We start from the raw sequence: 23277 nt of genomic DNA, 5'->3' as shown, positions 1-23277 counted from the left end.
TTACCAGCAGGGAATAAAGCTGTTACTTGTTCAAGTGTACAAGAGTTGACAGGAAAGCGCTGGGTCGTGTTTCTATGCCAGGAGCTGTTACTGAGGATCAGCTGGGAGTGTTGATGTACAGTACCGGAGCCCTCTGCTTGTGAGGAGCTGACAGGTGGGATACCTGCTGTATCTGGCGAGCCGCTTGTGTACTACATTACCCACAATACCCGGAAATGTGGGAGGAAGTGAGGTTGATCAAGTAAAGACACACGAGTATTCACCCTTCTCCGAGTCTCTCTATTAAACAATGAAAATATGAGAGTGGTACATAACAGAGCATTACAGCAGGAACTGTTGGCGGCTTCTATCAATGACGATTTGACATTTGTACGTTTGAGTTGTTGTTGTTATTATTATTATATTATTATTAAACACCGACTCCTTCGCGGGCTGGTTTGTATATTTCTGCTTTCAGTAAGGGGCATTTTATAATAACAATAATTATTGCTGACACTTATATAGCGCTTTTCTGGACACTCCACTCAAAACAATTTACAGGTAATGGGGACTCCCCTCCACCACCACCAGTGTGCAGCCCCACCTGGATGATGCGACGGCAGCCATAGTGCACCCGAACGCTCGCCCCACATCAGCTATCAGTGGAGAGGAGAGCAGAGTAATGAAGCCAATTCAGAGATGGGGGTTATTAGGAGGCCATGAATGGTAAGGGCCAATGGGAAATTTGGCCAGGACGCCGGGGTTACACTCCTACTCTTTTCGAGAAACCCCTGGGATTTTTAATGATCACAGAGAGTCAGGACCTCAGTTTTACGTCTCATCCGAAGGACGGTTTTGACTATATTATCCTGTTAATAATCTTTTAAATCATAAAGGGGCTTATTACCGCACCTTACACCCTCTCTGCCCAGACGGAGGGGTGAGAACAGATGTAGTGTAGCAGGTAGAAGAAATATAACATTTTAATTAAAATATATATTAATATACCAGTGAAGATTCCTATTTTACAGAATTATTACTGACCATTTGTTTCATGTGAATGTAATTCTCATTCACTCAGTAAGGTATTTATTCATATTGCAATATGGTTTAGGGACACACCTGGGAAAAACAGCCACAGTCACCATATTCTCCTACTGGTGAGTGTGTGTGGGTCAGTAACAAGATGTCCTCTGTACAAGACAACAGTACACAACAGTACACTCCTCTGCACCATGTAGTATTTCTTGTATGGAGGGCTTTTTTACCAATAGAAATATAATTGTTTATATATTGTTTATATATTGTTTTGTATATCTGTCCATTTTCTAATCCAGGATTGCAGGGGAGCCATAGTCTGTCCTGACAAGCAATGGGTGTAAGACAGCACACACACCCTGGACACAGACACACAAACACACACTCACACACCCTGGACGGGATGCCAGTCTGTCTCAGGGCACACATAGACACACAAACACACACTCACACACACCAGGACATCCCGTCCCGCCAGTCTGTGTGTGTGTCTGTGTGTATCGCAGGGTACACACAGACACACACACACATTCACACCAGGGCCAATTTTCCCACAAGCCAATTAACCCGAAACCCAAGTGAACACAAACATGCAAACACCACACAGACAGTCCCCCAGGAACTGAAGCCAGGCAGCGATGTTAACCACTGCACTACCCTGCAACTAAGATGTAGCAGGTATAAAAGGGTGAAAACAAGACTTAATATTGTGTGTATTTCTGCCCTCTGTAGAGCAGTTACAGTTTACAGCTCTGTGCTCACTACTATGTCAGCTGATAAAAACAGAACCATTGAGGTGTTGAAGTTGTATGGTATGTTTGTTTATTTCATTTCAGGCTTTGTCGGAACACTTTAAGATCTTTAAGTAGGGATCCTAATAATTTGACCATGGTGGGGGTTTCAGTGGTCTGGACTTGTAGTGTCATTTGACTGAAAGTGAAGAAAGTATACAGAATCGCTGATTGTAAAACTGGAGGGAACTGTACTGGCAGATTAATCTGGTATGATGTATTGCAAAATTGTATGTTTGTCAAACAACAAACAGTTCAAAATGAAGAAAACAACCCAAGTGAAATGTCACTACTTTTTAATGCTTGTAAAAAGATACAGTTTGTCACATTTGATTGTGATTTCCTTTATTAGATATTTAAGTTAGAAGCAGTAATTATCCCATCTGTCAGTACAGGAGCAGAAGAAAGTTTTGTCACCAACTGTCACCAATTTTCAATTACCATTTCAATGTATTGTGTTTCTATTGCAGTATATCATTTTTTTCCCTATTTTAATCTTTTTCCATTAATCACACACCAGAGGATATAAGAATTTATCAGCACAGTAAACATAAGAATTTTCCTACACAGAAAACCCGACCCCTGATGGAGTATGAGAGCAGATGCCGGGATTTCCTGTGGACATCACACCCACAGCTTCAAAATACAGCATGAAGTTCCTTAGTCAAACTCTGAATGACTTTTCACAAACAGCAAAACAAATGTCAGAATAAAGTTTAAAGATAAAACCAATTTCAGGTTAAAATAAAACACAATAGTTGCAGAAATCTGCAGTTACTCATTCACTATTCAGTGTCTAAATGTCTGTTGAGTGAGAGCTTTCTGTGACATTCTAGTACTGAAATAATTTTACTGGGAGACAGTTCTCTTTTTGGAACCTCAATCCTAAATCAATCTGAAGGCCATATGTTACCATATCTAACCCAGAGAGCTTCTCATCTGTTCATTAATAACCAGATTTGTTACAGATGAGCATGACGATATGATATGAGGACCTGTAAGACTGACTTGATCCGTAGGTGAGCTCCTGAAAGGATTGATCCATAATCCCTCTGAATCGGTGTCCCTGAATACCTAAATATTTACACTGATGTGGGTTTACTACACGTCTCTCAGGGCTGCTTCCTTTTTGCTTCTGTCCCAGTCTTGAGGGAGTTTACCCAGACCTGTGAATTTCAGTCCAAATTCCTGCTCGATCTTTATCCTAAAAGTACAGATGAACCATTTCCAGTAGAACTGTTTGTTTGATATCACTTCATTTTTACACCATTGCAGGTGTCAGTTTATACAAAAAGACATTTATATGAAAAGTTCATCTTTAAATTTTGTTATTAATGGTACTTTTTTCTTTCTCAGATCTAAAGTTACTTCATTTCCTCTTTTCAATTGTTTTCCACTCATCGGGAATTTCACCACTACCTTCAAATTTTAGCTTTAATTTCCCCTCCAGCTGTGACCTGAAAGTACAGATGAACCATTTCCAGTAGGACTGTTCGCTGTTATCTGGGGTGATGCTCCATCTACTGTAAGGTTCACCTGCTGCTCTGTAGGTCTTATAAGGGAAAGAACTACTGGAACTCAAAGGTCTGAATCTCTTGTCACTGCTGACTGAAGTGGTACAAAAATCAACAGAGAATTCATCAGTTCCACGGCGATGCCAGCCAGCCAGAGCTTTTGATCGGTGAAACTGGACACTGTGGTCAGTCTCATGGCCAGGGATGGTGTTTGTACAGATGGCTTTACAGAAGGGACACTGTTCCCAACATCCACTGAGCGCCTCACACAGAATCTCATCAGGTCTGAGTCTGAACATCTTTAAGTCAAGGTCAGGTTTGCTGCTGCTTTCTTTCTGAAGATTTTCCAGTATCTCCTCAAGTGATCTGTCCATCGTTTCTCTGAGGAACTTCAGGTCTGTGATGTCTTCATTTTCAATGTTTCTGAAGTCCTGTCTGGGGAGCTCCATATGATCACTGAGTGCTACACAGAAGTCATCCAGCCACAAGGTGGCACCACCATGTCTCTCTCTCACAGCTGCAGTGACAGTAGTGTTCACTGTTATAACCTGCTGTACTAGGTCAATCAGATTGGTATTAAACATCACTCTCAGTTGATCACTGTTGTTTCTACAGTATCTTTCAACACGCTCCCTTATAAACCTCTCAAAATAATCCTTTGGCTGGTTAATATATTCCATATAGGAGTCAAAGTCCTCCTGCTCAGCGAGGTGTCTCAGAATGTGGTTCTCCAGGTTGGATCTGTTACCACTGAAAGCAGGGCAGTTAGATTTCATATCATCTGTGATCTGGATACAGGTCTTAGCACACACTGCCTGCTGGATCGCAGGTTTGAGACATCTGCACAAAAAATCTACAAAGAATGTGACAGATGTGGCTCCTTTACAGAAGCTCTTAAAAGAGTCAAGGTACTGATCCCTCTTACTCTCGAGGTAAATCAGAGGATTGTTGGCTCTCCTGAAGGCTGTGTGTAGTTTCTCAAATTGTGGTGCTGCAGTAAAGCACAGATAGACAGACAGTTCAAACTCGTACTCCTTTGTGAATATATTTTGCTCTGTAGACTTTTCATAATCAGTTATGTTACTTTTTATCAGCCCCAGGATTTCATGGATGAAGTTTTCATTGAAATCCACTTTCTCCCCTTCTCTCCTGTCAATGTATTTATTAACAGCTCTCTGTATGTGCTGAGTGAGTTCATTCCCATGAAACCTGCACTGTGGGTCTTGAGAAGTAACTGTGTTCCATACAGATCTTGCCCAGCTTTGTTTGATGTGTTTTTTCTTATTGAACTGGAACATCTCCTCTCTGTTGACAATCTTGTTGAGGACATCTCCCTGGTTCTTGAATTTCTCCAGCAGGATGTTCTGCACTGTGGCTCTGATGTCCAGCTGTTCCTCAGGGGGCAGCTCTGAGGACACTCTGGTCACCCAGCTCTTCCAGAGTCTGTCAAACTGCTCCTCCACTTTCTTATCACTGAGCTTCTGCTCCTTCAGTCTGGAAGCCAGGTCTTTGCTCATTTTAATCAGTTCTGATTCATATTCTGATTTCTTCCTGTCCAGCTCTAATCGGAATTTCTTCAGTCTGATCAGTTCATTGCTCTGTTTTCGGGTTTCTTCAGTGAGCTCATTCCTCAGGATCTCAAATCTTTTATCAACATTCACCTTCCAGTTAATCAAGATCTCCTGTTTTTTTTCCTCTTTAAAATACTTCTCTATTTCAGCTGTCAGAGTGCTGTAAACCCCATTAAATTCTCTCATCAGATCTGACAATGTCACAGCCTGAACTATATTATTGTTAATTTGGTTGCTCAGTCTGTTCTGTATCTCCAGGGCTCTTTTCCTCATCTTCCATGACCACTCTCCGTACTTCTCCTCCAGTTTACTGTAAACCAACATTTCCAGGGTGTTTCTGAAGCTGAAGACAAAGTTCTCCCCCAGCAGTGCATTCCAGACATCTCTGATCCGTAATTTAAACTCGGACAGTGAGGGAAACTTCACTCTAGGCTGCCACTGAGCAACACTGAGGAGCTTCATCTTCAGCTCCTGGACATTCTGGCTGTAGGAGGGGTTGGGAGGAGCCATCGGAGGGTCTCCTTCCAGAAGGTTTTTGAAGTAGAAAACCTGTGATTCCACATCGAACTGGATTATATCACTGAAGCCAGTAACTTCATGCTTTTCCTCTGTAGCAGCAATGCGGGCCATTTCATCCAGTTTCTCCAGGAGACACCTCCTTCCCTCCATATTCTTGTCATTCGCTGAAGCTTCTGCAACATTCTGGTGCACAAAAATACAACTTGGTTTGATCTGAACACTTGTCATTCTCAGAAATGCCTGGACGCAAATCTGGAGAATGTCCTGCATTTCAGACGGATTCTCTCCCATGATGTTGATAAGAGTCATGTCCCCAATCCCGATAATTAAAGTTGCTAATTCATTGTCATGACTCAGTGAGGTTTTATTACTGAGCTCTGGTGACCGAAGCCCCTCTGTGTCCACCACCAAGACAAAGTCATACTGCAGCTGGGCTCTGACCTCCTCACTCACTCTCACTAACTGCATGAACGCTCCCCTGGTGCACCTGCCTGCACTCACTGTGAACTGCAGCCCAAACATTGTGTTCAGCAGAGTGGACTTTCCTGAGCTCTGGACTCCAAGGACTGAGAGGACAAACACCTTTCTGTCTCCAAGTCTCTCAGTGAGCTTGTCCAGGACGGCCTCAATCCACACCAGGGGCACATGGGCAGCATCTCCGTCCATCAGCTCCAGAGGGTGTCCTGACATCAGCATCTCCGCTCCAACAGCAGGAAGGACACTGAGAAACTGTCTCTGATTTTTTAGACTCTCTCCTGATTGACCAGCTTCATAGAGCTGAGCGGTTTCTCTCATGAGGTGTTGAAGTCCGAGAGTAGCAGCACTAATCTGTTTAGATATTGTGTTCAGATCCTTCTGCAGTTTAATTTCCTGATCCTTGTCCTTACTCTTGTCTTTCAGTCTCAGTGTTGTCCACGTGGAGTGGTATTTCTCCTGAAGTTCATTCAGCGTGTCTGCAGTCAGTTCATCTAGATACATCCCTAGCCAGTGCAGCATGAACAGCTTGGTGTCTTGTGGATCTGCTGAAGTTAAACACTCTAGGAAGGATCTCGTGAAGTCATGGAGAGGGAAAGCTCTCTTCAGCTGTTCATGACGGAGGGCTGTTTTCTCAGCTCTGATCTCACTCATTTGCTGTTCAATACTTTTGTTCGCTTTGCTGTTCAGACGATATTGTTCTTTGTCCTTCATGCACCACCTGTGCCACAGCTCACCCTGCAGAGGCAGCAGAGTCTCTTTTAGGGTTGATAATCTCTCCTCTTTCAACAGATTCAACAAAATCTTGGCCTTTTCCTTCCCTTCTGTACAGAATTCGCTTTCTTCATCCACCCTGAACTGCTGTCGTCTCGCTGCCTGTAAGTATGTCTGCAGGCTGGAGGTCTTGTTCACAGTGGAGATGCAGTGTTTGATGTGTGAACTGATCTCATCAGTCAGATTACCTTCGCTCCTGTTCTTGGCTGCCAGTCTCACTTTGGTTGGATTGTTTCCTGGAGAGACTTTACTCTGTCCAGCAAACAGACAGATCAGGGGGACAGGAGAGTTGGAAAGAGCCTCAGCTTTCTTCTTCTCTTCTCCAACCAGCGGAGACTCTGGGATCAGAAGCACGTTGACAGTGCTGACCTCCTGGAGAAACTGCAGCTGCTCTGGGTGTTGGCTGGCATCTCCGTGAAGGTTCAGGAAAGCCACACAGCTGTCGAACACGTCGTCCTTCCTGCCTCCTGGACAGTACCAGGCGATCTCCACCACCCCGTCCATGAGCAGGCAGTCTGGGGAGCTGCCCCTGCAGTGCCGGTGGAAAAACACACTGTGTCTCTTGGGGCTGATGACACTGTTCAGGATCTGGGATTTTGAGATGGAGGATGATCCCAGCCTGATGAAGGACACAGTTGGCACTGGAGTGTTGAACATGTCCCTGCAGTTGTGTTTCACAGAGCTGCCTCTCACTGAGAGCTCCTTACTGCACCAGGACCTCTTGACCTGCCTCAGGGCCCACAGAGGGAGCTCCACTGCCCCAGTCTCAGGGCTGGGCACCAGGAGGGGCAAGGCAAACTGACAGGTGGAGAGCTTGTTGAAGAGGAACGCTCTCAGGAAGTCACCAGAGCAGTGGAACACAGCCATGTGGACGTCCATGGGGTGAATATATGAGTCTAGTTTGTTATCCTCTTCATCTTCCTCCTGTCCAACGCTGAAGAAGTCACTCCTTTTGTTTTTACTGGAACACTGGTTGTCTGGACTGCTTTTCTTAAATTCATTATCTGGAAGTTTCAGTACAAAAAACCGAGCACTGTAGTCCAGCGTCATGAGCTTGTAGAGATAGTAAGAACACAGCTGTGTCTCTGTTGTTGGCTTCTTGGCACTGAGTGATAGACTGTCAATGACAAGAACCTCTGATTTTTCAATTTTGCTGGAATACACAGACTTAATTCCCAGTTTTTGAAGCAAATTAGTAAAATCTTCCATTTTCATTTTATTAACAATGTGTGTCAACATCAGGTCTGCGTCCTGCCCTGTGATCCTTCTGTAGGCCTCCAGCAGGCTGCTGCTCAGTCTGAAAGGGTCTGTGAAGTCTTGAGTGTGAGCAGACAGGATGATGTCCCACACAGGAATCAAACTGGTTCCTCTGTCTATCACCTGCCAGGTCCTGTTACTGCTGACCAGAGCACACTTCCACTGCAGGTGATTGTTGGTTTCAGCAGGTCCCCCAGTTTTAGAGACAGAAAGCTTCACTCTGCTCATCTGTGCTTCACTGTAGCTCCCAGTAAAGGATCCTTTCAGCTGTGATGCAGACACGCTCACTTCACTTTTAGGCGCAGTGATTGAAAAAAATATTTTTTTCAATAATAAGAAATGTTTTCTGATTCCAGCGACATTGCTCTCTTTAGGTGAACATAAAGAGGTTAATTTACTGTATCCAGCACCAACATAGAGATGTAAGGCTTCAGATATCAGGCTGTTCATCTGTCTGACTTCACTGCTGCTGAACCCCTGGGCAGAGGCCTTCCACCAGAACACCCCACCAAAGTGAAGAGGACCCTGGTCAGCGTGGGAACCAAATCTCTTGAAAAACTCACCAACTCTGTCCAGTAACTCAGGGGTCATGTCACCCTCATCACTGTTGATCAGCACTGCTTCTATGTCTCTAAGGTCTTTCATGGCAGCACTTGACAGCTTCAGTTTGTCCTTCTGAATAAAGCTGGACGCCAGTGGGACATAACTGTACATCGTTTTCCACACGCAGGACTCTTCAGAGGAGGATGTGTGAGATTTCCCCTGTTCTTTAGTACAGTGTGACTTTTCTGTTGTGTTTTCAACAGTAAAAACTTTAAATCTAACTTTTGCTGAAATGCTAAAAGTGTAGCCGAGCTTTTCCACGACCTTCTGGAAGAAGGTCAGAGATGTGCAGGAGGAAAATGCTTCCTTCTCATAAAGCGAGCTGTGCTGGGGTCTGTGCAGTGAGAAGCCCTCAGGAACCTCAATGAGCTGCTCTCTCTTCTCCAGCATGTTCTCCAGAATCCCAGTGCAGTAGACTCCCTGCAGAGCCAGGCCTCCAGACGCGCTTCTTAACACATCCTCATCAGGAACATTCCCAGGGTGAGACAGGGAGGAGTCTTCCAGAAGGTTGAGCTGTTGGTGCAGATTTTCCACCAGCTCGTTTAGAGACTCTCCAGCAGGTACCCAGCATTCCTGAGGAACGTCAAGGGCTGAGCGAATCTTGTCTTCCAGTTCTCTCACCTCAGCACTGTTTCGGTCTTTGCCTCCCTTGTGCAGTTTCTGAAGCTCTGTGAGGTCTTGTCTCACCTCGTCCATTCTCTCTCTGAAAGACTCCTCTGGGTTTTCCATCTTGTCCTAGTTCATCAGAAAAAGAGGAGAAAAGAGAAAGCTGTAAGAACTTGGTTTTGGATCACAACTTCTTCTGGGCCAAGAAGAGAAAAAACCACTGGTCCCTCTTTTTTCCCAGAATTTATTAAAAAAACTACACAGTATTTTCAGGCAGAGCTAAGTCAACTGCATCACAAAGTAGAGGAAATACATTGTTTGCCCAGGTATGAAGCCCAATGGTTTTCAATATCATGGTGATACACAGAGTCTTTAACTGCTGATTTGTGTCATTATCGATGGAGGGCAGGGATCCTGGCCAGCCATATCATAAAATTTATTTACTACAATACATTCCTAATGTTATGCTTTGGGCCCTGAGATCTCGGCACAGTGCTTAATGACAAGCCAAGCTCCAAGTGCAGGTTCACAGCGGAACCTCTTCAGGCTTTTAATGAGAGATGATGAAGTAATAAGGCAGGCTGATTGAAACCAGAGCTGTATAAAATAATTGGAAGTTGGAAAAAAAGCTGCCTTGATGCAGCAGAGAGACTGGTTTGAATACAGCTGTCCGAATTGCAGAGAGTTATGCCAGCGGAAGGAGACTGTCTGGAGATGGTGGGAGAGCTGTAGCTTTGAAGGAAAAAGAGAAAAAAGGGTAAAAAAATCACAAGCCACAGAAAAATAGAGGTGAATGTTCTCACTGATTGAGTGCTTGTGACTTTTTTTGGATGTAGCATCTGCTTCGTGGTCTGTCTAGCAGCAGAATAACAAAAAATTAAGCAAGAGATGTCAAAGTATGAAACTAAAAGCTGGAGGCTGGCTGGAGGCCGCGCGGATATAAGACCCCGGAGGCCTCTGAGGGTGCCGTGCAGAGATAAGGCCCTTATTGACTTTAAGTTGAAATTGCTGCCAAACACTGCGAGTCAGAAACAGGTACAGCCTCGAGTGCAGATGAGATGGACTGGCGAGCGTCCGTATCTGATGCACTGTCCTGAGGCTGCAGAGACTGCTGCTTAGACCAAAGACTGGCTTCATGTGCTGGGCGACGCTGGCGCTGAAAACTTCTGCAGAGCTCAGTGAGAAGAGCTGGATTAAATCCAATACTGCCGAGCAGACCTACGTGCTATACTGAAGCCAAAATATCTGCCAAACAGTTTGCTGGACAGAAACATGGAGCCCTTGCTACAGGTTCCTGAGAAGTGATAATAATAAACCCGAACACTAACACTAACCCCAAACCCGTGAACTCCTGAATAAGTAGGCTCGCACTTTCACATTCATTGACCTGACAGCCTCGGGTGAAGTACAGAAGGAGGTGATAAAATTTCCCCTTTTTCATCTTTCTCCATCTCACAGGATTACAAACACCAACCAGGGCAGGAGTGTAACACAAAGATCAACTACAGAGAAAACACCACCACACAAAGACAACACATGAATGTCTTCACATTAGCCAGTCTGGGGCACAGGCTGTATATTAACACTGACAGGCTGGAGGAACTCAGTCTCTTTAGTCCGAAGGAAGTGTCCCACACTGACAGGCTGAGAGAACTGAGTCTCTTTAGTCTGAAGGGAGTGTCCCACACTGACAGGCTGAGGGAACTGAGTCTCTTTAGTCTGAAGGGAGTGTCCCACACTGACAAGCTGGAGGAACTGAGTCTCTTTAGTCTGAAGGGAGTGACCCACACTGACAGGATGGAGGAACTGAGTCTCTTTAGTCTGAAGAGAGTGTCCCACATTGACAAGTTTAAAAAACTTTTTGTCTTTCAGCAGGCAGAGCAGAACACAAAAGGAAACATATTTACTCATATTTTCCATTTCTCCACTTCAGGAGAGTTTTAAAGAGCTATACTGTCCTAATACAAACTATTTATTTAACTATTTATTTATTTTAACTATTTAATAAAAACTATATTAACTTCATAATTGATTAAGAACAAACTTATAAATATCTACTCTAAAGTATCTGTCTGTAGGAACAGTAGTTTATAAGTATTAAGTAATAATGAGATTTTTACAATACAATTATTTATGTTTCAAGCATAAGATTTTTAATTAAATATACACTATATACAGTTCCTCTCATGCCTGGAGTTGATGGGATACAGTGTTTTGATCAGGACGTCTCTGAAGAGGAAACACAATTATTACAGGTAGACATGATTAATACTGTAGGTGCCAACTGAACTACACTGGCTACAGGTCTGACAGAACCCACTCATATGAGCAGTTGAGCACAAACAGAAGAGTAGTTACAGTGGATATAAGAAGTCTACACACAATTATTGAAATTGCTGGTTTTTGTGATGTAAAACCAGAAATCAAGATAAATCATGTCATACATTTTTCCATCTTTAATGTGACCTTGCAAACACAAAATAGATAAAAGAGAAAAACAAATAGATAATTATTAGGAAAAAAATATTGAAATTAAAAAACCTACAACACCCTGGTGGCAAAAGTGTGCACACCCTTTTATAATGGGGGCTGTAGCTGTGTTCAGAGTTAACCAATCACATTTAAAATAATGTCCGAAGGTAAGCAGCATACACCTGCCATCAATGAAAGTGATTCTGATTAACCCCAAATAAAAATCAGCCGTTCCTGTAGGATTTCCTTGAAACTTTCAGGTTGCATCCTACTGGGACAGCCTTGGTCTGCAAGGAGCTGACAAAACATCTACGAGATCTTATTGTTGAAAGGTACCGATCAGGAGAGGGATATGAAATCTCCCCCACTCCCTCCCATCATATTATGATGTCTCCTAATGTCTTCCTATACCCACAAGGACTGTACTCCTACACCACTACACACACATGTAAGCCGAAATTGTTCTGTCCCGATACAATAGCCCAGTAAAACTGTACCGGTCAAAATATTTATTAATTAACCATACTATTTTTAACCATACTATTTTTGCACTGTTCCAAGAATGACCTTGCACTGTTTTTGTCCTGTTATATTTTCTCTGTTTGCACAGTTTTTGATTACTTGATTACATGTTATTTATGTTATGTTATTACACATTACTGTTATTGCTATTGTGTTACTGTCTATTGTCTTATCTTCTGTCCTATTTATATACTGCACCTGAGTGACTAATGAGGAACACTTTTCATTATACTATGCACCTTTGTAAGTATAATGACAATAAAGTTGAATAAAGTATAAAAGAATATCATAGGCATTGGATGTACCATGCAGCACTGTGAAGACTATCATCAATAAGTGGAGACACAGGGACAAGATGAGGATAACCCTCCAAAGTTGATGATAGGACAAGGAGAAAACTTATCAGGGAGGCTATCAAGATGCCTACAGCAACATTAAAGGAGCTGCAGGAATTTCTGGCAGGTACTGGTCACTCTTTGCATGTGACAATGGTCTCATGTATTATGCACACGTCTGGGCTATGGGGTGGGGTGGCAAGACAGAAGCCATTATTCACAAAAAAGAACATCCAAGCCCATCTAATCACCCCAAACCATGTAGGAAAATGTCTTATGGTCTGATGAGACAAAGGTTTAACTTTCTGGCCTTAATTCTAAAAGATGCGTTTGGTACAAAGACAACACAGCCCATCATCCAAAGAACACCAAACCTACTGTGAAGCATGGTGGTGGCAGCATCATGCTCTGGGGCTGCTTCTCTTCAGCTGGGACAGGGGCTCTAGTCAAGATAGATGTGATAATGACTAGCTCCAAATATCAAGATATTTTGGCACAAAACCTGCTGGCCTCTGTCAGAAAGCTGTAGATGAAGTGGAATTTCACCTTCCAACATGATAACGACCCCAAACACACATCCAAGTCAACCAAGGAATGGCTTCAGAAAAAGATCAAAGTCTTGGAATGGCCTAGTCAGAGCCCAGACCTCTATCCCATAGAAAACCTCTGGAATGATCTAAAGAGGGCTGTGCACAGGAGATCTCCTGGCAATTTGAAGGAGCTTGAACTTTTTTTGCAAGGAAGAGTGGCATAAAATCGCAAAGTCCAGGCCTTTACATGATTTATCTTGATTTCTGGCTTTACATCACATAAACCTGCATAATAATATTTCAGAAGGGTGTGTAGACCTTTTATATCCACTGTACATAACGAATCTCACTTAACCAGTCTGACACCCAACGTGTCTGTTCATGTCAAAAAACAGCTCTCGTCTGAGCCAATGGAAATGGGACAGAGAGAGAATGAATTCCAATAAGCACTGAGAGAACTTGAAAGATAAAAGCTATTTTAACCTCAGCATTTGACTAACTTGGTAAAATGTCAACTGAAGTTGCTGATAAAAATTCTCATCTTCTTCCCCCATCGTAAAATGCAGATTTAAATTTTTAACACCTTTTTTAATTTTACTGCGATGACCCCTCCTATCTCAGAGATGAAAAACACCCAACCTTCACCTTCATTAGAAACGCAGATGAGAAATTAGTTTAGATTAGAACTCAATTACAAACTAAATATCATCAAAGCAGACCAGCTTCCAGAAATTCACAAAAAACAACCATTTGTCTCCAGAAGTGTCTCTACAGGTCTGGGCTCTGAGGACAGTCTCAGGCAGGACTATGCAGAGACACTGCAACACATTCTGATCAGTTAGTTTTAATCTAAATCTCACTACTTGATTGTTACCAAGAAAACCCCAGCATTCTGACAGCCCAGTGACTTCATCCATCCTGCTTGTTTTTTCTGTTTTTGTAAAGTTCTACTTTCTGTACTTACAGGAATCTCTCGCTTCTCCGTGTCTGGAGTCTGGTGTTCACTCCTGAAGAGCTGGGCTCACACTTTCACATTCGTTTACCTCCACAGCCTCTGGTGGCATAGGAGTGTGAACATGTTACTGCAGCTCCTAAAACTTCCCTGACAAGGAACTTCTGCTTCAGGTAAAAGACACCACTCGGTTTGAGCCCCTGTTTATTAACATGAATTATAAGTATTAATACTACGTATTAGCATCCTTCAGCGTTTCCATCTGCTGTTCATGTTTTAACAGCTCATTGCCAGGGGGGCTAGTTTACTCTCTGACTGCTTTGTTGGCTCAGTCCCAAACTTGTCCCATTCCTCTGTGCCACACAGGTTCTAAAGCACCAGACCACTGGAGCCCAGTTGGACAGGAGGGAGGTGGTTAGGTGGTTTCACTGCTCACAGGGTCTCGGACACCAACCAGGGCAGGAGTGGAAGTAAGGAGATCTGCTACAGGGGAAACACCACCACACGTGTGTGAGCTCCTACCCAGCAGCCCCTCTGGGGAACAGGCTGCATCACCGCCTGCAGTATGCCCGCAGTTCTTGTCTTTCCAAAGGTCTATAAGGCGATCGAAGATCCTGAAGAAAGCTTGAGCTGGTATCGCTCTAGGTTGAGCCTAGGGGGTTAAGGCCAAGCAGCAGCTGAGCTGGGTGGGATCCGGCAGCAACGTTCTCTCTCTGCTCTCTCCTCTCCCCTCCCCCTTTCTCTTGCTCCGCTATCCTTGGCCTCTTGGCTGGGAGTAGGTACTCGTGGCCTGCCCGCGGTGCTTGCTTTCTTCCTCGAGACTGGGAAGCGCTATCCGCTCCCTCTCTCTCTGCCTCCTTGGCCTCTTACTTTCCTTCTCCCAGCCAAGAGGCCAAGGAGGCAGAGAGAGAGAGCGGATAGCGGATAGTCTCGAGGAAGAAAGTAAGTGTTTATAAAGTTGATACCCTGACTACTCTGAAGAAATACCCAGATGTCCAGTCTTCTCTTCTAATGTTTTGGGAAAAAGCTCTCAGTTGTTGTAAACAGTACAGTGAAGACTGCCTCTGAGAAACACCCAGGTAACAACCATGACTGATCATGTCTGCTGCTGTCATTAACACTCATGTAAACACAACACCATCAGCAAACAGCCAGGCTTCACACCCCTGAACACCAACAGTGAACCACTGGGGTTCATATCACTAAACACCATCACCGAACAGTCAACATTCACATCACTGAAGACCATCAGCAAAAAGCCAGGGTTCACACCATTGAACACTGTCAGGGAACACTCAGTCAGGTTTCACATCACTGAACACCATCAGAAAACAGACAGGGGCTCACAGCATTGAACACCGTCAGAGAACAGTCAGGTGTTCATATCACTAAACACAGTTGGCAGTCAGGGTTCACATCACTGAACAGCTTCAGAGAACAAGCGGGGTTCACACCACTGAAGACCATCAGGAAACAGTGTTTGTACATATGAAGTGAAGAATCAAGTTTTACAACTTCTGATTAAAAGCCAGTGAAATATTCCGTCAAATCCACACACATCAGGTTTTATAGTTTTATGACAGTAGAAACTAAAAGTAAATCAGTTCCCATCTGTCTCCTAGTTCAGACCCCGTGCGTTTGACAGGCACAACAAACTCTAAGCAGACAGAAATAAACTTTTCCAGCTGTTGCTGTGCTCTGCGACAGAGAAGAGACCCCCTGTGACTCCCTTTCCGATACTCTGACAGTTAGAACAAGAGAAAACTCACCAGGGCTGAGCGCTGAGCTCTCAGATGCCATTTCTCCTTTTTTCCAGTTGATCTGAGCGAGTTGTTTCCCGTCTGCTCTGTGATGCTGGTTTGGCGCCACCTGGTGGAAAAGTAACACTGCTACATAGACTGATGGATAAATTAAATAATAATTCCTTACTCTTACATAACGCTGTTCTTGACACTTCACTCAAAGTGCTTTACAGGTAATGGGGATACCTAAAGACAGAAATGAATCGATGATTATTATGTCATCAGAATACCGAAGTCACAGCACTTCAGTCGACACCCCTACTCTCACACACAGCATCCTGGATCTGTACTGACCAACAGTCAGGACACTGGGGTCCACACCCCTACTCTCACACACAGTGTCCCGGGATCTGTACTGACCAGCAGTCAGGACACTGGGGTCCACACCCCTACTCTCACACACAGTGTCCCGGGATCTGTACTGACCAGGATACTGGGGTCCACACCCCTACTCTCACACACACTGTCCCGGGATCTGTACTTACCCAGCGTGTCTCTGGTTTATAACCTTTCTTATATCCAGACAGATAAGGGAGGGATATTGACTTTTACGTAAGAATAAAAGAGGAAAACTGGTGCCAAATCCTGCTCCCACAGCCCAGCGCGAGACCAGACACTGGCCGTCAGGCTCGAGGAGAGAGCGCCGGTTGCTAGGCGACGCTCTGAGTTGGAAAATCCCGGCCAGAGCGCTCGAGCTCCTCTCAGTGCTGTTTTATTCCCAGGTGAGGAACTGCGTCTTTCCTGGAAATTCCAGGAATGACTCGGAATCCCCCGCCAGGTCCTTCCAGCGGGAATCTCCTGTGGGCTGGGAGGGATGGCGGAGGCTCTTCCCTGGTGTTTCTGCAGATGAGGGGAGTCCTGCTGCCCGTGTGGCGGCACAGCTGGTAAAAACGCTCCCTGTGCTGTGGGTGTTGTGGGCTGCCAGTGTTTCCGAGAGAAATTGGTTGTTTGTGTGGGAAGATGCTCTTTCCTCAGGAGGGAAAAAGTCCATCTGGGGCTCAGCTGGAATAACCGAGCGGGAAGGAAAGTTCTGGAAGTGCGCATCTCCTCTCCGTCTGCTTCAGTCCCAGTTACTGCGACACTGGGACAGAACAGGAGTGACGAGCGAGCCTTCTTTCCTACACGGGGTATTAGTGGGTTTTTTTTTAGGAAACAGGACAGAGATATATAAAAGGATACCAGAGGGAGAGAGTCCTGAATCTCTCAGTTCTTGTCTTGATCCGGGTTGTACCCAGTTCCAGTTTAAACTGGTTTAATTAACTCTTTAAACTGAGTGTCTTCAGTCATTAACAAAGGTCCGTCCAGTTTCTATGCGCTTTATCCAGTACAGGGTCGCGTCTTTCACACTAATGAAATGTAAAGAGTTAAAACTCATTGAAATGAGCAATAAAACCTGGATTTACCAGAGAAACAGGGGAATTTATTAAAACGAGACTGTATTAAATAGGAGTCTACTTCATCAGTGTGAACAACGCTTTCTAATATCACTTCCAGCTTTTTTTAAGCTTCTTTGATCCTGTTGTTTATATATACATATTTATTAATACCTCATATTGTATTTCGGTACTGCAGCAGTGATATGAGCCTGGTATGTTCACCCACGGCTATTTTAAAGAAGAATAGGAGGAGAATAATGGAGGCAGGTAGTTCCCTCTCGTAACCCTGTCTGAACGAGTAACATGATGCAAGCTTCACTAAGAGACGGTGGCTTGGTAGCACTTGGTAGAAAAAAAATAGTTCAAACTTATTCTACAGAGCCACAGCTAATAGAAAATCACCATGGTTTTCTCAGATAAATGTCTTTGCTGAAGTTGCTGGGGTTTATAGAGCACCTCCCATCCTCAGACTGGGACTGTGCAGCCATGGACAGGGAGTGGTCTCACCCCGCTCCCGACCAAACAAACATCTGTGCCTCTTCAAAAATACCTCAGATCTATTCTACGGACCCTCAGCTAATAGAAAATAGCCATGGTTTTTTCAGATAAGCATCTTTGCTAAAGCTACTGGGGTTTATAAGACTACTTGCTGTTCCCAGACTGGGACCGTGCAGTGATGGTGCAGGGATTGGTCTCATTCCCCTCCCGACCAAACCAAAATTTGTGCCTCTCCAAAAGTGACTCAGATCTCTTCTACAGACCCCCCAGCTAATGGTATATAACCATGGTTTTGCCAGATGAGCATCCTTTGCCAATGGTCCTGGGGTTTATAGGGGCCTTTTAGCAGCGGATACTAGATTTGTCTCGAAGGGCATGTTATTGCAATGTGGGCATTGTTAACACTTCACCTTTCTGGTTTGAAATAAAGTGTAAATTTCACACTTTTTCCCTACTGTCTATGGGATAATTGTTTGGGGTGTAAATGTAAGACATATTATAAAACTTAGGAATTTTGCTATATTAAATTTATTAGAGTGTATTGAAACAGCCAAAAGATTGAATAGACCTTCAATGGTGATGTATCTTTTCTGGGAAGGTGGCTCTGCCACAGACATGGTATGCAGCCTTTTTGAGTTGATGTAATGTGGAAACGATGGGTTACATGGTGCCCAAGTACCAGTTGATAACTGATCCCCCCCATGCGTTCCGATAGACTGGGAAGTAAAGATACCTTGCAGGTGTTCTGTATCAAAACACTACACTATGGTATTTTCTCTTAAATCAGATCAGTTTTTATTATTTCGAGTGTAGAACTACTCAGACATCATTCAAGTGCTGCTTTAGTTATCTGGCCTATTATCCTCTGGACACAACAATTCTGCACAGCACAGAGGGGAGGAAAAACCTCATTTAACTGCAAGAAAACCTCCGGGAGTCCACGGCTTGGGAGTCCAATTTTGGACGATAGATGTTTCACAAGAAATTCTCTTACTGTATATTAGATTCTATTTCAATTTTACATGGTTCGGCAAATATGGGTATTTTTGAAAATCTGAATAGCTTTAGATCCCAGAAGGCTCTTGAAAGTCTTGTGTATTGTTACAGGTAACGCTGCCCGTTTCTTCGTCACTGATTGCAAGCTATTCAAAGACTCGTTCAGTGCCTCTTTACTATGCAGTGGAGTTGATATGTAACTGTTCAGTGGCTCCAGGTTTTTTTATGTTTCATGAGTATTGACATTCTCAACTGTGAGTACATAGTTTGACCAACATATGTCTCTGTCTGATGCCTCCTTTATTTCCAGAAAACAAACACAACATTAGTTTAGTTTATGCTATGTGTTGGCTGTGTTGTGATGTTTTCATCATTTACTTTAATTCTAAATTTCTGTCCAGTGCACAAAAGTACCACCCAATAATGTTCACCTCTGTTTATAGACTTTCCTTCATGGCATATTGTTGATTTAATAGTACATTGCACTTTACCAACACCTTCCAATTCCAACTGCAGTTCTCAGTGGAATGTGCTCTGGGAATCAGAATCACAATAGTTTGTGGACAAGAGCTAAATTGTTGCTTCCAGACCACTGTTTAATGATAAGTAGCTTGTTGTGATAATTTGGATGACCATCAATTTTGCATTTATCATTTAGACTAAAAATGTGTGATTATCTTGATAGGGGTTTTTTGGAATGAATGCCTGAGATGTTGAGGAATTTTCTTTTCTTGTTCCATTCCTCCTCTTTCACAAGGGCAGGAGACTTACTTATTCTAGACAAATTCAGTCTTATCTTATCACAACATTCCCTTTTATGTGCTTTGTAAAAAGTTCCTAACCTTTCCATACATTCATTTTGAACTTTACCTCAGAAGTTGATGTAGTCCATCCATTTTTTGGTATTGCTGAAATCTGCCTATTAGTATTTCTGTCCATATTGGGATTGATGACAGAATTTCTTTTTACAAAAAAAGGTTTCGAACCAAAATAGGCATTGGGCCCTTTGTTCTCCTGTCTGTTTATATCCGCCATTGCCTTAATGTATTTTTTTTAAACAGTGAAGAAATTGAATAATTTTAATTCTCTATGCATCCAAAATCAATATCTGAGTCCTCAGCACCTGTAACAGTGGGGACACTGCTAGTGCTCAGCTGTGACACTTGACTTTCGAGATTGGAAATAGACTGGGTGACAAGTGTGTTACTGTATCTACTACCCATGAAAATGCAGGTGTCATAAATATGAGCGGACAGGTCTTCGAATCCCATGGAATTAACTACGACACTGAAGATATACTGTATATGCCAACATTGTGCTTTTGACTAGACTGCTTTTTCACTAGTTTGCATCATAACATGTCTTTAACTGGCCCTAACTAAAGTACACCTTAATTCATGGTCAGGTGCAGTCCTTTTGAGATAGCTTTCCATAGTGTCCCCATTGAAAATATTTAGTCATGCTCTGAGCAGCACTATGGAGCGGTCACTTTTAATTTGAAAAGGTAGTGTGAGTAAGCTGACCAGAGGAAGGGTCATCCAGGACAGGTATTTCAGGATGAACTGCTCGACATACTCGACTTAGACCTAAGCAGGAGAAACCAGCTGACCCGCGTAGGGAAAGGGCTAATTCCGAAAAACAACAGGAAACAGGTGTGTCCCATCAGGAAACAAAATATAAATGCCCCGGAAGCGGTGAACCAGTGCGGAAGTCAGAGTAATATGATGCAAGCTACACTAAGTGACATGGAAGTGTATGTCAACAGCTGAATTTCAATCAAAATAAATATCCTTCAGCTACCACAGTAGCGTATGAGGAGTATAGCAACATTAAGCGAAGTGACAGGAGATGAGTAAAAAACAAGGAAGGGCTGGAGCGTCCTTAAGAGGAGGAGTTTACGAAAGTGACACAGCTAACTTTAACAACCCCAGAAACTTCAGCAAAGACACCTATCTGGCAAACCAAGATGATTTTCTATTAGCTATACATCTCTAGAGTAGATCTGAGGTATTTCTGGAGAGGCACAAATGTTTGTTTAGCTGTAAAGGGAGGGGTCACTGCATGGTCCCAGTCTGGGAACGGCAAGTTTTCTTATAAACCCAAGCAACTTTAGCAAAGACACTTATCTGAGGAAACCATTGTGATTTTCTATTAGCTGTGGGTCTGTAGAAGAGATTTGAGCTACTTTTGGAGAGGCACGATTTTTTTGTCAGAAATTAGACTTTTTCCTGTCTAGAAAAGCACAGCTCTGTGTCCATTTGCAAGGAGGAAGCAATATAAAAACGATTGCAAGAATTAAAAAAAAACTTATGAAGAACAGCTATTTCCTATTACCTGTGGGTCTCTTTATCACATTCCACCTAGTTTTGAGGATGGACAAAGTGTTGTGCTATAAATGTGACTTTACCTGGTCCAGGATTATTTTTTCTCAGGCAGGTTTTAGGGGACTTTTATTTTGAAAGATGCTGCCAAGCCAGCGTCTCTTAATGTAGCATCACGCTACTCCAGGCGAATGCGCTACAATATTAGTATGGAACCTGTAAGTAAGCAGATAAAATATCACAGGTGGACATTTTGGTAAAGTTTGACATTCGTTTTGTTTTTTTAAACTTTTTTTGTCCCTGTAGTAGTAATGAGCACTGTAATGTAGCTAGCTGCACTCAAAGCGCGATCAGAGCATTACTTTCGGTGTGTTTCTCATATAGCCGAACACACAAAAATAGTCCACTATTATGCAGTAGCTTATTATGAACACGTCTCTTTCAGGTTTGAGAAAATCTGTATTTTGTCTTAATCCAAATGTCAACAGCCAGTAATCAACCAACAATTAAAATTTAGAATTTAAACCTTTAAACCGTGCTGTATATTGCACTGCACATTATTGCGCAGTCCAAAGATTTACTCTAGGAGGCTGCTGCTGGTAAAACTGGCTCTGGCTTGAGTGTGTGTTCTGGATGAATTGTAATGCGTGATGGTTTTCTGATGAAGGATTTCTTCACGCGTTTCTTTAGGTTAAACAAAGGAGGGAGGAAGGGTAATTTCTGCAATTGCCAGTAACCGGAGAACAGCTTATCAACATGCTGAAACCAACCATAACTGAAGACAAACGGGTTACACCTTTAATAAAACACACTCTGTTTTATTAACAGACACTCCGGCTCAAACCTGTGTCCTACAGTGGGTAATGTCACCCTCATTAATCAACGTGCTTATCACACAAATCCTGCTAAACTAGAAGCGTTGCAGAAGGTGATATACTGTACATGATTTAATGGAGCACTGTTTAATTCGAAGAAGGAAATGAACGCTAAACTCCACCAGGCATCGTGTGTGCTGTTCAGCTATGAACAAGTTTAACTTTAGACAAGGACATGTGCTCTGTTCCCTTTTGTAACAGGGTTATTAGACACAAGAAGAGCAATGTTGGACAATGTGTGGCTCAGGGGGAATTTTTCTGTAAACATAAGAGTTATAGAGGAGACACATTGTGTATCGTGTCTTCTTACACTTGTAAGAATGTTCCAATTTTATTGAGATATGGAAGATATTATTTATGACATTAATAATAAATAATGAATGACAAGCTGGAAAGTGAAGAGTTACAGAGCAGACACGTCAAGTCTCGTCTTTTCAGCTTGGAATTTAACCTCAGAGCGATCCCTTTGGTTTTTATTTCTTACATGGAAAGTCGTGTACTGCTCACAAAGTAGCTGACAACCAATTATTGCTTTAAGGATTTAAAATCTGTCCTGTAGCTTTATTTAATTGAATAGAAACCCGCCATCCTCTTCCAGCAGCTCTGTTGAGCAGAGTTTGTGTTGAGCAGAGTTGTGAAAGAGTTTTATCACCATCGTCAGGGCGTGGGGGTGGGCAGAGAGATGGAAGTGAAAGAAAGTGCGCTGTCTGGCAAAACACGTGTTTTATTACCCTGGGAGTGTGAAGATTGAGTGAGCACGGGTAGCACAGTGACATTAACACACTGAGATCACTGAGATGGACATTGTAGTAAATATGTTGACAAATGTCTGGATTTTGAGTTTCATGAAGCAAGGTAGAATTGTATCCAGCTGTGAATCAGCTACGTGACTTTATCCCTGTGAAGTTCTGGTGGGCAGTACCCCTCGCAGTGTCCTGCCCAGAGAGAGTTAGCTTTCATATAACGGTGTATTATTATGATCTTGCAAGTACGTTTTTAAATGTTTGTAATCAATTTTTTTTTGTGCAAATGGCAGTACTAAGAGACCTAAACTTGAAGTTTTGCAGTTTGGATTAAGCATGACTAGGATGAGAAAAGGTGGTGACCAAGTAAAGAATTGTTGCGTGTTTTGTTCCAAGGTAGAGAGAGGAAAACACACGAAAGGAAATATATACACATCCCAAAGTTACAGAAATAATCTGTCAGATAATGATGCTCATCCTGCTGAGTACATGAAATACTGAAGCAGGGCAGTAAACTACCGCTGCAGTCTATCTCCATCTCCCACAGGAAAATAACCCCAATAAGAACATAAAACACACAATAAAGAATATGCTGATGTAAACCCTGTCTTAAAGGGAGCCAGGTATTAGACTGGCTGTAGCTGCTCAGAGATGCAGCACTGCCTACAAACTACAACACCTATAAACACCCTGAGCCACTTCCTGACAGCTGTGTCACAGTCCCTATTC

General features: G+C 43.1%; 1 protein-coding gene and 1 long non-coding RNA gene across 3 annotated transcripts; one reads left to right on the top strand and one right to left on the bottom strand.

Moving 5' to 3' along the window:
• Positions 1-2087: 2087 nt before the first annotated feature.
• On the bottom strand, positions 2088-15861 carry LOC148664656 (interferon-induced very large GTPase 1-like). Of its 2 annotated transcripts, none has more exons than XM_088631510.1 (2): positions 15707-15861; positions 2088-9255 (listed from the first exon to the last, which is right to left on the bottom strand). In XM_088631510.1, the coding sequence occupies exon 2, from the start codon at positions 9247-9249 to the stop codon at positions 3178-3180; it is 6072 nt and encodes a 2023-aa protein (XP_088487636.1). In that variant the 5' UTR covers positions 9250-9255; positions 15707-15861; the 3' UTR covers positions 2088-3177. The 2 variants fall into 2 exon arrangements, with proteins under 2 accessions (XP_088487636.1, XP_088487635.1); XM_088631509.1 differs by lacking the exon at positions 15707-15861 and adding an exon at positions 13950-14021.
• LOC148664657 (uncharacterized) lies at positions 11916-14536 on the top strand. Its single transcript, XR_015936524.1, has 3 exons — positions 11916-12582; positions 13952-14110; positions 14304-14536. It is a non-coding gene; the product is annotated as an uncharacterized LOC148664657 (long non-coding RNA).
• Positions 15862-23277: the final 7416 nt, after the last annotated feature.

This window comes from Lepisosteus platostomus, chromosome 5 (assembly GCF_059453375.1).
Source record: "Lepisosteus platostomus isolate fLepPlt1 chromosome 5, fLepPlt1.hap1, whole genome shotgun sequence".
Lineage (NCBI taxonomy): Eukaryota > Metazoa > Chordata > Actinopteri > Semionotiformes > Lepisosteidae > Lepisosteus > Lepisosteus platostomus.
This window is presented reverse-complemented; position numbering and strand designations above follow the sequence as displayed.

Bases quoted from the DNA above. Each gene is read 5' to 3' on its own strand.
- LOC148664656 (XM_088631510.1), bottom strand. From the start codon at position 9,249: ATGGAAAACCCAGAGGAGTCTTTCAGAGAGAGAATGGACGAGGTGAGA.